The following is a 14,716-nucleotide window of genomic DNA, read 5'->3' as shown; positions in this document are numbered from 1 at the left end:
GTGCCTAAAACAGTGCCTGGTGTGTAGGATGCAAAGTAAATATTTGTAGAATAAAATAAAGATTAAATAAGAAATACCTGTTATATGATATATCTGAATACTTGGTTTATGATGTCTGTATATAAATCTCCACTTTAACCTCCATAAGCAAGTACTTTAATCCCCCTAATTTTTAGTTTTCTGCTCTCTAAAATAAGAATAAGAATAATAAATGCTACTTTGTAGAGTTATGAGAATTAAGGTTGATAACTATTAGTACTGGCATAAGCATTTTTGCTATTATTAGTACTCCATTACTCTTAACCTGTATCTACTATGGTATAGTAAGTATATTCAGTAAATATTCATTTTATTATGTAAACTTTTTAATTTTTTCATAGTCTTTGGGCATTTCTTGATTCCTTTGAAATCCCCATATCTCTTTCTGTTTTCCAGGGAGAGTAAGCTCTTGATATTTATTGGTGTAATGTTTAAAAACCAATATAAAACTTTTAAGCATTTGTAAGTTAGCTTATAATTAAAACATACTGTCCAGCAAAGTAAAAGTAGATGAAGCTAAGTAATATATTAAAAATAAGAAAAGCCTAATAGTAAATACTGTAGATTTATTATCAGAGTGCCCTTTTTATTCAAACATTGAAGTTTGAATTTGGATCTGTTGACAAAGCTTCTAACTTTAAAATCTTGGGATAACTGGAATCTCTTACATTTCATATGGGAAAGAAATAATACTTAATAAAAATTACATTATACTCATACGATTTTGTATAATTTAAAGATATTTCAGGAAAAAGTACACTTGGGTATTATGTATTAGCATTGTTTTTACTACATATTTACAGATTGAGAGGGGGTAAATTTTTAAGATATTTCAAATATCAGAAGTTTTCCCCAGAAATCTTTTTTTCATGTTTTTATTTATCCAAAATAACTGTACTTCCATCTCTTAATTAGGGAGATATGCAAACCGAAATACTTAAATAAGACCTCAGTACGTCCTGGCCTGAAGAACTGTGGGGATGTTAATTGTATTGGACGGATTCATACATACCTCGAGTTGATAGGAGCAATCAATTTTGGATGTGGTAAAAATAAAAACCCAACAACTTCTTTTACACAACATTTTTTTATCCTTAGAGCACCCATTAACTTCTTTGTTAAAATTCAAGCAGATTTAGTATAGATAGAGAATTCAGGAGGATATTACAACATTATGAAGTAAATGTATCATTGAGTTGTTTCTTTAAAACATATTTCTGTTGATTAAACTGTATTTTCCTATAACTTGCTGTGAAAGTGGTGGTATGAAAAGGAAAAATAGTCAAAGTAGTAGAAATAATTTAACAATGCAGCTCTTTGTCACGTAAAAGTAAAGCCATTTTAAGAAAAATCTAGTAATGGCCCATTTAATTTGTAAAATCTGTATTAATGCTAGAAATACTGTCTAGTAGTGTTTAAATAAAGGAAATAATTTATGAGCCTCTACACTTAAGTGTAATAAAAGTGTCAAAATATTTTTCATGGAAGAAAGTTTCTTTCATCCTAGTTTTTCTCAAATTTAAAGTCAATGAATATGCATGACTTTAAATGTATTCTTCACTTTTATTGAATTAACGTGACACAAACATTTTTAAAAACGATAATAACCATAGTTGCAAAGTGATAAGTTAATTAGAATTTTGTAACCCATAGTTTCAGAAAAGTATATTCTATATTGTATGTATAAGAGAACACAGCTAACCAGAAAGTTTCCTTTCAGAGATTATTTTATTTTGTAGGAGAGAAAATTCACAGTCTGCCCTGTGGTCTGTCCTTCATTTCAGTGTGTTTGTTACCCCAAGCACTGTATATGGGACTGGCTATTCAAGAAAACTAGTGTCACAGCTTCTTCAGCCACAAAAGCAAAATCATGTTTTCTGTATTAGATATTTGAATTCAGCGAAGTGGGCTTAGCACTCATTTAGTTAGAAATTCCGTTACCCATCTCACGAATACCCTGTTTTACTGGGATTTCCTTAAGAGCCTTACTTTTACTGAGAACTTCCAAGTGATTGTAGAGAAAGATAGAAGCTCAGGTATAACAGAACTTAGACATTGGCTTATAACTTACAGTCAGTGTAGATGTGTCTTCCTAGTTAACAAATGAGTTTCAGAAAATAATAGATTGTTTTGTTTCTCCTGAATTCCGGTAGAACAGGCTGTATACAACAGGCCACCACCGGTTGACAAAGTACGAGTCAGAGACCGAAAAGATACAGTGGAAGCATACCAGCTTGCACAGCGTCTGCAGTCTGTGGTAAGCAGCCACCCCTCGCTAAGAAATCTCTCCAGATTGCTCCTGGCCCTGTTAGTCAGGTGTGCTGCCTTCTCGCCTGCTATTTAACAAAGGAACGTGTTCTCTCTCATATTTCACCTTAGGCATTCACTTTCCTGGTTCCCATTCAGTTCCATGTTAGCTTTTTATTTTTTTTATTTATTCACTTTTTTTTTAAGATTTTATTTATTTGACAGACAAAGATCACAAGTAGGCAGAGGCAGGCAGAGAGAGAGAGAGGAGGAAGAAGCAGGCTCCCTGCTGAGCAGAGAGCCTGATGCAGGACTCGATCCCAGGATCCTGGGATCATGACCGGTGCAGAAGGCAGAGGGTTTAACCCACTGAGCCACTCAGGCGCCCCCACGTTAGCTTTTGAAAGGGCAAAAATGAGAAATACCCACAGCTCACTGGCAGACTTGACACGAAAGCATTGTGCTTTGCTTGCGTGCTCTTAGACTGCTTGGTTCTGGTTTCTGTATCTAGAGTGTCTTCTACTGCCATCCAGTCAGGCTCATTTTTCTCTTTCAGTTACTTTATTTAAGTCTTACTTTTAAGATTCAGCTTTTAATTTTTATTTATTTTTTTAAATTTTTTATTTCTTTTCAGCATAAGAGTTTTTTTAAATTTTTTATTTCTTTTCAGCATAACAGTTTTTTTTTAATTTTTTATTTCTAAGATTCAGCTTTTTAGAATAGCTATCCAAATTCTTGTAGCCTTTCCTTAATTCTTGAGGTTAGTGAATTTTTACAGTATCTCACAATTCATGAATCTTATTTTTAAAATGGGTGATCCTGCAAGTCCTCTAAAAGGCAGAGTCATATTGGATTCTTACTGGTTTTACTAATGAAGTAGGTTAAATTGGTAATAGGTGAGGCAAATGAAGAAAAGTGCCACTAATAGAGTGGGTATTTTTTTTAGGGTGTTTAGGCTGTAAACCATTTCTATCTAGATTTACTCTAGTAAGAAAGAATGTTTTTAGATCCTGGAAATGGTAGTTGCTGGAATTGGTGCTTTTCATATGCTAGTTTCTGAGCCAGTGCATTTTAAAGGCTTCAGTATTGAGGTTTACAAAGCTGGGTATTAGTAATTCAGTCAGCTAACTTTGTACTTCTTTCTCTTTGTATCCACTAGGCAATCTTTCCTTTTCTAAGACTGAGAAATAATTATTTTGCTCCTAGTTTTCAATATTCTACCTCTTGCTGTGGGTTCTTGCAAGTTTTCTATCACAAGTGGTTGAAAGGGAAGTCATTTTCTTGGTGGTTCTTTTGGTCTTAAAAATACCTTTTGTCCTAGTGTTTTAGCTCCTAAAGGTGAAGAGAAATGAAAATTCAAGAAGAAATCCAAGTAAAATTCAGAAAATCACTACTGACTTATTTTTGAACAGAGTGCTATTAAGCATAAATTAATAAAATAAAATTTATTCAGGCATTGCTGATCAGAGATTATATTTCAATGAAGAAATTAACTGATTTTTAGAAAAATACCATTTTGGTGTTATATATTAGTGTGCTCTAATTTCTCCAACTTAACCTTGTTAACCTTTTGCTTTATTTTAATGCTTACCCCAGCGCACAAGGAGACGTAGGGTCCGAGACCCATGGGGAAATTGGTGTGATGCAAAAGACTTAGAAGGACAAACTTTTGAGGTAAGTTTGACCTTTACAAATAGCTTATCAGTGAAAGTTGTTCTGGCAGTAGTATTTATATATCTTAATGCCACCTGTGTTATACTCGTTTGTGTGTGTGTGTGTATCCTCCCTGTGTTAATTTTATTGTCCAAAGGTCACCAAGAAATAACAAAATAAAGGCATCAGTACACTTAACTAGGAGTTTGGTTCATTTTCTGTATTTTAATTATCTATTCTGCATTCTGGTCTCTAGTTCAACAGTATCTGCTGGTTTTCCAGTAAGTTGGTATGCCTAATTCATTTCAGTAAACATTTATTTATCTTTTTTATTTTTATTTTTATTTTTTTAAAGATTTTATTTATTTATTTGACAGGCAGAGATCACGAGTAGGCAGAGAGGCAGGCAGAGAGGCAGGCAGAGAGAGGGGGAGAAGCAGACTCCCTGCTGAGCAGTGAGCTTGACAGGGGCTCGATCCCAGGACCCTGAGATCATGACCTGAGCCGAAGGCAGAGGCTTAACCCACTGAGACACCGAGGCGCCCCTCAGTAAACGTTTATAGAATGATGTTCTGATACATCATTTAAAATATTGTCCCACAAGCACTTAATAAGCCTTGCATATACCAGTTAGTAAATGTTATTGTTTCTTCCTGGATTTAAGTGCCCCCGCGGCCCCCCCCCCAGATGTTCTTTCTCTCTTCCCCATTCCCTGCCCCCAGCCTCACACCCAAGTGCCAGTCCAGGCATGGCATTAGTCAATGCAGGGTTCCTGCCTAGAAGGAACTTAATTTCTAGATTAAGGAAAGATGATGTCTGATAAGTTCCATAAGATTGGTCTTAAGAAATATCAGGTCTTCCCCAAAGGGTGTGGTCATAGGGAGTATCACAGAAAATGTGATATTTCAACTGTGACATAAAGGATTAGTAGGAAAATTAGTACATGAGGACATTCCAGGCCAAGGGAGCAGTATAAACAAAGGTATAGACAGGGAAAATACCAAGTTCTAAAAAAGATGCATTGTCCATTTGGGCTAGAGTATAAGAGTGGTGGTAGAAGTGGGATGTGTTCTGTACTTAATTTTATCAGGATTTTATAAACATTAATCAAATCAGTCATCACAGTAATACCATGGTATTTTTGTTATTACTATATGTGTTTCCATGTTAAAGGTAAGGAAACTAAAGCACAGAAAGCTTCAGTAACTTGTCCAGGGCCACCCAGTAAGTAGCAGAGCCAGGCATTCTGTCTCCAGAATCTGTGCTTTTTATCATTATGTTTCAGTGTCTTCTGGTTGGGAAAGAGAACTCAACACAGTAGGACTTGGTGACTAGAAATAGGGAGTAAGTAAGAGGAGGGACTCAAGTGGTTCTGAGATTTTTTAACCTGGGTGACTGGTGCCATTAATTAAAACAGGCAAAACAAGAGAAGGAATAAGTTTTAAGCTTGGTGTGGCTGTAAATTTTGGAACAATTTTTTTATATATGATCCAGCATTTCAGTTTGCTAGTAGAAAGGTGAGACACATCTATGTCAATGTAGTTGATCTTAGTCTCACCATGCCTAAACCTAAATATGGTTTAAAGAGTTGTTTGATTTTGTTTTAATTCTGCCTCTCATTGGCTGGTGGACTTTTTGATCAACGTGTGTTTTATGTTTTAGCATCTCTCTGCTGAGGAATTGGCAAGAAAAAAAGAGGAAAAATGTAAACCTGTTAAATCCTCAAAAGTACCAAGACCAACAAAAAGGTATAGTGTTATATAAGTACAATTTTTTTTAACTTACCACAATGATTAGGAAATGCATGCGGAAAAATATCTGATATAACAACGTTATATTCATATTAACTCAAAAAATACTAAAATTTTTGAAATTTTTTATTTCCTTGATTATCAGTTTAGAAGATCTTAAGCAAAAGTTTTAAATTTGTTTGGGTTTAGTGACTGTAGGATCCAACATATGTTGTAAAGGGGCCTTAATTATGACAGATAGTCATTCATCTTCTTAGACATTATAAACAGATAACCTCATGAATGACTTTTCTTTGGTTGGTGCCGATTATTAGCAAGGTTTCTTGTTTTGAATAATCTGGTATTTGTAACTTGTAACAGTTAAGGTCACCAAGTAAGTTAAATGTCTTGATTTTCTAGACCCTTACTTTCTGCAGATGCCCCACTGAATAGACTATAGTTTTGTCAGTGTCCCTTTTAAAACAAGATATCTAGGAATGGCACTAAGTCATTTTCAGTGGAAAGAGCCCCTGATGATTAACCAGGGGTATGTCCCTAGGTAAGTTACATAAAGCCTTAAGCCTTCAGTCCTCACTTACAAAGCAGTGATTATAATAGCTAACACTGTTAGTTAGCTATGTTTTAAGCACTCTATGTATATCAATTCATTTAATCCGCATAACTACTCAGTGCAGTAGTTAATATCATTCCCATTTTATAGGTGAGGAACCTGAGGCACAAAGAGCTTGAGAAACTTGCCTGTGCTTGTTAGTGGTAAGGCTGTGATTTAAATCCAGTCAGTTGAGTTTAAGAATCCATACTGCTAACCATTACATTACACATCACTTCTCTAAAATAAAAATTAAAACTTACAGTTGTTTTGAGAGTGAGTTAAATGAGAAAACTAAGTAAAAAAGATAGGCATCCATAAGCTAGGACTCCTCATCCAGTATCCAGACATTTGATTTTCTGAATTTAAATGTGAGGCATATTTATTGTCATTTCTAGGCCCTTGTTCTAGTTTGTCAGGATCTTTCTGAATTCAGATCCACTTTTCTCATTTAGCCTTCATAGCTTTGAATTAAAAACATTTCAGTAGGCTTATCTCTTCTGTCATTGACTACTGATTAAAATGTTTAACTAAGATAAATATAAGCCTTAGACATTATTCATTGTTCAGTCAGCTCCACATTGCTATGGTTAACCTGTGTTTTTTCATCTTATGCAAAAGAAAAAGCATAACAGATATCTTGCTTATGTTCAGATAAAATATATTTGAATCTCTGAGTCTGCTAGTTACTAGCAAATCAGTTCTTTCAAAAATGAAATTTAGGGGCACCTGAGTGACTCAGTGGGTAAAGCCTCTGCCTTCGGCTCAGGTCATGATCTCAGGGTCCTGGGATTGAGCCCCACATCGGGGCGCTCTGCTCAGTAGGGAGCCTGCTTTCCTCTTTCTCTCTCTGCCTGCCTCTCTGCCTACTTGTGATCTCTGTCTGTCAAATGAATAAATAAAATCTTTTTTAAAAAAATGAAATTTAGATTTACTTATCATGACTTATATTTTCCTGGATCCATTATTATTATTCTTAGTAGTCACCTCTGCACTTGCTAAAGGCTCAAAATCAGCTGTTTAATAATCTTTTCCAGAATTTCCCAATATATACATCTAATTTCTCTGCTTCTAAAGTCTGCTTTTGGGACACCTGGGTGACTCAGTCAGTTAAATGGCTGCCTTCATCTCAAGTCATGATCCCAGGGTCCTGGGATCGAGCCCCACATCTGGCTCCCTTCTCAGTAGAGAACCTGCTTCTCCCTCTCCCTCTGCTTGCCACTCTGCCTTCTTGTGCTCTCTCTCTGTCAAATAAATAAAATCTTTAAAAAATAAATTCTGCTTTTTTTGTGTTTTGAAAATAAGCCCAGGGGCACCTGGTAGCAGGTCGTGATTTCAGGGTCATGAGATCAAACCCCAGGTTGGAGCCCCAACGTTGGGCTTGGTGCGAGGCTTGGAGCTGGCTTGGGATTCTCCCCTCTACCCTCAGATATGCACACATTCTCTTGCTCTCTCTCTCAGAAAATAAATAAAATGAAAACAAGCCATTGCAATAATTGCCTCTTCATAGCACTCTAGTAAATTTTTCCATTCTGTATATTTCCTCCAACAAGATAGTGGAGTTTCACATCATGCTTCTTTAGTCCTCTGGGATGCATACACTGTCTTCCTGTTCTTTTTATTCATGTTGATGAAGCACTTGTTTAATTTGAGTATCTTTCCCCTTCATTCAACAAGTATTTCTGAATGCTTGCTATGTATCAGGCACTGTTCTAGGCACTTGGGATATGAAGTGTCTGTTTTTGGTAAAATAGGAACTAAATAGTCCTGCTCTTTTCCAGTCGAATAACATGAACATATTCCTTGTTTGGGTTTTTTTTTTTTTTCTTTCTTTCTCTGGACATAGCCTAAAGAAACCTTATTAATTGATCTTAATATCTTTCTCAAATCTCAGTTCTTTACTGGTAAAAGCCTTTCTAACATTTCTCTCAGATTTACACATGCTTTTGTATTATACCCATATGTGCCCCTCTTTTTGTCTTTTTTTTTAACTCTTTCATTTTAAAAAAAGGTTTATCATAGGGCTTTTTATATACATTAATTTCTTTAGCAGAACTGCTTGTTCTTTATTCATTCAGCAAAGATTTGTTGAGTCCCTACTCTGCTGATACTGTACTTACAAGTGTTTTTGAGAAACTTCCTTCTTGAACTTTCTTACCCATGTCTTGTCAGGGAGTTAGTTACATTTTTTTCAAACTTTTTGAAACCTGCTTTCAGTGTAGGTCAGGGTGTGGGTACTTTACTATTTCTTTTCTTTGGGTATTAAAAGAAATTAAGGCGACAGAATACTTTCTCTTAAAGGTCTTGTCATTTCCCATCTTTTTTATTGAGTCTGAAAAAAAAACCAGTTCTTCTTTCAAAAGGGTTGTATGGAATTAATTGTCCTTAAGAAATTCTCCTAGTTTAGTGTTTTTCTGATAATTGGGGTTTAGATTATTGATGCACATTTTCTAATTTAAATGAATGTGATTCTTGGTCTATGTTATTGAGATTGTGATTTTTTTTTTTCTTTTGTAGCTCATTTGATCCCTTCCAACTGATACCTTGTAATTTTTTCAGTGAAGAAAAGCAGGTACTATTATGCATCAGTGAATAGTCATAAATAATGCCCCGTTAGACACGAAGTATTTATTTTTCTGTGTGTGCAAGATATATATGCATATGAAAGATTGGACAAGGCAAGGTGCATTAAGGGTCAAAAGAGTGATACAGATGGGAAATGAAAGAGTATTTCTTCATGCTAGGATTTTGAATGATAATATTTTAAAAATCTCTATTCTGTGCTGAGCCTTGGTTGAGAATGAGAACTTGGTGTGACATGTGAAGGAGGAAAGGGTGGACATTCCAGAGGAAGAACAAAATCTCTATTTTTATGCTCCCCCATTTTTTTTTTTTTTTTTTTTTATATTTCAGGAGCCATTTCAGGTGAAAGTGGCTTCAGAAGCACTTTTAATAATGGATTTGGTAAGGATAATCTATTGTGTTTACTTACTCTGATTTCTATTCTTGTGTATTTTTATTGCAGGCTTAAGAGAGAGTATGGAAGACGTGTATTTTGGATCTTAACTATCCTCTTTTACAAGGAATCTAAAAAATAAGTCTTTTCTTTTGGAGAAAAGCCAAACAATTGCATGTTTCCATATTTTAGAGAAAATAAATTAATGTGAGTTTTGCAGACTGTTTATCATCATTAACCCTATATTCATTTTCTGGTATCCTTTGTCTGCGGCCTTCTAGATAACTGCAACAAACCACAACTCCTACAGTTTGGAGGCTCTGTTGGCACTAAATTCCAGAGACCTCCAATAGTTGTGTTTGTTTCGGGCGTTTTTCTGTAGGAGGACCCAGAGTGATTTTTTTACTTTGTGTCCTTATGATACCTTTTCTGAGTAAGGAAAACAAATGGTATCTTTATTTTGTAAATTTAAAAACAGCATCTTGGAGTGTTTGAATATTTGGTTCAAAGCTTCTCAGCTGGCAGTGAAGATAAATCTGAAATCCTAAATTTCTTTGCACTGAGCCTAGCATCTGATTCCTCTGCTATGCTACTGTATTTGAAAAGCATAGTTACCATACTTGTAAATGAGTCTCTTGTAATAAGTGAGTTTTACTCTGATTTTTTTGTCAGATGGACTTGTATGTTTGGGCTAAGCCTGTTTGTATTTCTTTTTAGCATGCTCATGTGTCTATGGCAGAAGTGATTGGTCTGCTAGGAGGAAGATACTCAGAAGTTGATAAAATAGTTGAAGTAAGTTCTCTCTGTAAAAAAATTTAATTATTTAGTACTGCTACCATACCAAATATTTTTAACGATTTCAATGGATATAATTAAAATATAGACTTTTACCTGTGATGGAAATGAGACTATGCAAATGTAGGTTAGATATTCCCAGGAGTAAACTAACGTTCTGTTTATTGACCACTTGTTTCCTTTTACCATCGAGAAAGGGCGCACTGCCAGCCAGGCCTCCTCATTGCTTTCACCAATAAAAAGCTACAACTACTTTAAAAGGCCAGGAAACATGCACCAACCCTATAGTTTAAACTTGGTGTGCATGATTCTGTTGCAATTATTATCATAAATAATGGGAGTCATTGAAAGACTGTATTTGTCAGATATTATATGGACTAACTTGGAAAACTAACAATTATTATTAGGCCTTGTTTGAGTAGAAAAATGGATTCTGAGTTCCTGCATACAACCATACTTTTGGTGTCATTTATTTGCAAGTTAAAGGCTACCTGTGATACTGTTAATTACTTTCATTGGCTTAAAAAAGTTTCTGTATCTACATATGAAGAACTAAAACTTTAAGAGAATTAACAGGATTTCAGGATAACTGTATGAGGATTAATCTTTTATAGGTCTGTGCAGCAGAGCCCTGTAACAGTCTGAGTACAGGACTACAGTGTGAGATGGATCCTGTCTCACAAACACAGGCCTCAGAGACCTTGGCTGTGAGAGGCTATAGTGTTATTGGATGGTATCATTCCCATCCTGCCTTTGATCCAAATCCTTCCTTACGAGATATTGACACTCAAGCCAAATACCAGGTGGGCCTCTAGGTCTTATGTGATGTTGTGTGTAAATAATTGTACTTTTTCTCCTCCCTCATTGCTTTCTACTAAATAAATGTATTTTTAACATTTCTAGCAGAGTGTTGGCATTTCTAATATTATTTACATCTGGAGTTTTGAAATAACTGCATTTTTTCTGATCAGAAGAATAATACGTGTTTATTTAAACATCTGGGAAATCAGCTATTTTGTTTAGCCCAGACAAACCATCTAAGTAACAGTAATAAGTACTCTGAGAGCTTTTAAAAACTGGTGGGAACAGGGCACCTGAGTGACTCAATTGGTTAAGTGTCTGGCTTTTCATTTTGGCTCAGGTCATGATCTCAAGGTCATGAGATTGAGCCCCACGTCAGGCTCCACACTCAGCGTGGAGTCTGCTTGAGATTCTTTCCCTCTTGCTGCCCCTACCCCTCTTCTGCTCATGCTCTCTCTCAAATAAAAATAATATCTTAAAAAAAAAATTGATGGGAACAACTAGGATAGGGACTGGGTATACGAGTGAATTTTGCATCTCTGGAAAAAAATGAAGTTTTGTTTTATTCTGATAGTTTATGTTAAATGGGTGAATGCTTTTGCTGTAGGCTGCTGTTAATAAATTATTACCATATTGATAAAGATTATAGTTGAAGCGTAGTGAAAATAATTTGTAAACATGTTCATGATACAGATTTTGCAGGCCATGTGATCTGTATAAGGGTCATTTCTGCTTGGGTTGAGCACATTTTGACCTGAAAAATTTCAAGTGTGGAATGATACATAATTCATTTAGTTGCTGTTTGGATGTGAGGTTTTTAACACACTTTTTGTTCCTTTTTCCTCCATTAGGTGTTTAAGATGTTGGTATGGGTAAATACTGATTTTTAAATTTATGCAGTCAAGACTAATTATATTTTTCTTTTTATTGTAGAGTTACTTCTCCAGAGGCGGTGCAAAATTCATTGGAATGATCGTTAGTCCTTATAATCAAAACAATCCTTTACCTTATTCCCAGATTACCTGCCTGGTTATAAGTGACGAAATTAGCTCAGATGGCTCTTACCGTAAGTTTTCAACTAAGACAACTTCACCCTGTTCCTACCTTGATTTCTTTGAATCTTATATACCAAAGAATTTACAACTACGTGAAGCTATGTGACGGAAAACTTTGTACCCTCAAATAGGGAATCACTGTTTGCACACCATGTAGTGCAGTTATCCTCTTACCTTTGGTGACTTCCTTCTAGATTCAAGCCCCTACTGTATTACCATGACCGATGGGCAAAAGGATTACAATGTGGAGAAGAGCTTGGGCCAAGCAATGTCCATGTTAAGTACAGGCCTACCTCCGAGATATTGCAGGTTTGGCTCCAGACCACCACTAGAGTAAATATCACAGTAAAGTTAGATGAATTTTTTGTTTTTCTAGTGCATATAAAAGTTATGTTTACTTTGTACTATGGTTTATTAAGTGTGAGGTAACATCATGTCTAAAAAATGACATACATACTTTACTGAAAAAATACTTTTACTAAAAAACGCTAACCAGTATCTGATCTTTCAAGGGGTCAGTCAGGAATCACAAATCACCATAACAAATATAATAAAAATATTTTGATATTGCAAGAATTACCAAATGTGACACACAGACATGAAGTCAGCAAATGCTATTGGAAAAATGTTGCTGATAGACGTGCTTGACCATAGGTTTGCCACAGACCTTCAGTTCCTGAAAAACACAGTAACTATGAAATGAAGTGCAGTAAAACGAAGCATAATAGCCTGAGGTATGCCTGTACTAGAGATACTGCTGTAAGCAAAATACACAAAGTCTCTGTTCTCGGGAAATTTCTTATGAACGCAGACTGGCTTTCTCTGCAATGGCATTTGAATGGGAAAAACAAAGAGAAATGACCACACTGTCACCTGCTCTCCATGGCCTCCCAGTTTTAGGCTTAACAGTGCCAACTGGTTTCCTTCTCTTAGTTTCCATTCTGTCCCAAAAAAGAATGTGCTGGGCTTAATCCATCACATGATTTGGTTCCTTTGGGAATTGTGTTCACTTGTGGTCCAGTCAGCTCTGGCTGGACAGGGAGTGGGTGTGGCAGACTGGGTAAAGGAGGGGAATGGAAGAAGCAAGTGTGTACGGAAAGGAAAAGACTGGAAGAGACAGTGACATCTGTAGGATGCTTACTCTCTATTCTCTATCCTTACCACTGCTGCTCTGAGAGTTCACTGTCCTCTAGATGCTGTCACTGCACATTGTACTCAGGTTCCCATTAGCTCATGAGCTCCTTAAAGGTAGATGTGATATTACACTCGTTTTTCTATCCTCTGTCTCTAGCACAAGGCCTGGCATAAAGCAGGTACTGAGTGAATGTTTAACAAATTAATGTCACTGTTTTTCATGTTGTTACTTAGATGCTATCTCTTTGGCAAAGACCCTCACGTCATTGCAATTAGTTGCTCTGTTCTTTGTACACCTGCACAACTGTAACACTTATTTCCTGCCTCCATGGTGCTTTTGCCTTTTAATTTATCTATTTAGCATGTCTCTCTAAAATGTGAACCTCAAACAGCCCACTCTGCCTTCATCTCTGTAACCCCACCAGCATGTAATCAGTTGCCTTGCATCTAGGAAGTGGTCAGCTGGTTTTTAGCTCTGCTGGTTTTTAATTGAACAAATAGTACTGACACTAACTTCAGTCCAAATAGCACATGTATATAACATTCTTTAGCCCAATTTATAAAATTTTATAAAAATTTAATTTTATAAAAAGTTATAAAAGGAGTAATCACAATTAGCTCATTCTCAATTTACATCATTTTTTTCATCTCACGGCCTGCTGGATTTAGGGAGTGAGCCTATATTCTGATGCTCTCAGAGTATACAGAGAATACAAATAACTACGAGCTACATAAGACTACAAATTATTTAGAATTCAGTGAAATTTAAAATTCAGTTCCTAGAAATTTGCTTCTGGCCCAAAGGAAGTAACAAAAGACCTATCTGAAATAGCCACAAAACTGGACAAATGTGTAAGACAGTGATGTTTAGGTCATAACATCAGGCAGTGAGGGGTTATGATCACTGAGAGATGGAAAACAAATGAGGGGAGCCCTGAATTTGCGTACCAACTTAACAGAATTTCCAGATATGACACAGGAGGAGAACCCCACCGAGAGGCTGCAGACTGAGGTGAGGTGACAGAGGGCAGACAAATGCAGCTAAACTGTACCAGAGAGTGGAAACCTACATGGAGAGCCCAACTCTGGAGATTTGTAGAAGGTACAGATTTAGTATTTGAGAGAAATACAGACCAGTGCATGTGAGGAAGAAAGTACCCCAGGCAGGGGCAGGGAACACTTGAAAGGATGAGAGGGGGACAGTACTTGATGCTCTCACAAGCTGCCATTGCACAACAAACAGTATTCAACATTATCATTATCGCAGGAAAGTTCTTTTGGGCAGAACTGTCTCTAAAATACTTCTTAACACTGCTTAGTAGGTCTTAATCCTAGGTTCTTCACTTTGCTCTTCTTGGAAACATTCTGGTTCACAAATTAAAGGTTTCTAGAAGCCATAGGATACCTTGTGTTACTTTTAAGTTTACTTTTTACTTAGGTTCTCTCTTCCTTGCCTGTCCTGTCTTGTCCTTTCTTTTTTCCTTTTAGGTATATACCCAAATTCTATCTTTAAAATGTCTCTAATGGATAAGCATTTTCTGTACTTGTAATAGGCAGGCAATATACTTAATGATTAGTGTTCTGATATTTTAATGACTTAAAAATATTCAGTACAGGGCGCCTGGGTGGCTCAGTGGGTTAAGCCGCTGCCTTCGGCTCAGGTCATGATCTCAGGGTCCTGGGATCAAGTCCCACA

The 14,716-nt window shown here is 36.1% G+C and overlaps 1 protein-coding gene across 6 annotated transcripts in view; it reads left to right on the top strand.

The window, feature by feature from the left end:
- The window catches only part of MYSM1 (Myb like, SWIRM and MPN domains 1), a 40,417-nt gene that overhangs the window by 19,135 nt on the left and 6,566 nt on the right, over positions 1 to 14,716 (top strand). For all 6 annotated transcript variants that reach the window (XM_059374903.1, XM_059374902.1, XM_059374907.1 and 3 more), the window contains exons 9-17: positions 955 to 1,085; positions 2,193 to 2,296; positions 3,883 to 3,960; positions 5,602 to 5,687; positions 8,797 to 8,851; positions 9,193 to 9,243; positions 9,953 to 10,027; positions 10,645 to 10,833; positions 11,765 to 11,897. In XM_059374903.1, coding sequence (XP_059230886.1) covers positions 955 to 1,085; positions 2,193 to 2,296; positions 3,883 to 3,960; positions 5,602 to 5,687; positions 8,797 to 8,851; positions 9,193 to 9,243; positions 9,953 to 10,027; positions 10,645 to 10,833; positions 11,765 to 11,897 — 902 coding nt within the window. The remainder of the gene's footprint in view (positions 1 to 954; positions 1,086 to 2,192; positions 2,297 to 3,882; positions 3,961 to 5,601; positions 5,688 to 8,796; positions 8,852 to 9,192; positions 9,244 to 9,952; positions 10,028 to 10,644; positions 10,834 to 11,764; positions 11,898 to 14,716) is intronic.

Source organism: Mustela nigripes, chromosome 14 (assembly GCF_022355385.1).
Source record: "Mustela nigripes isolate SB6536 chromosome 14, MUSNIG.SB6536, whole genome shotgun sequence".
Taxonomy (NCBI): Eukaryota; Metazoa; Chordata; class Mammalia; order Carnivora; family Mustelidae; genus Mustela; species Mustela nigripes.
Note: the sequence above shows the minus strand (reverse complement) of the source record. Positions and strands in the feature narration are given on the sequence as shown.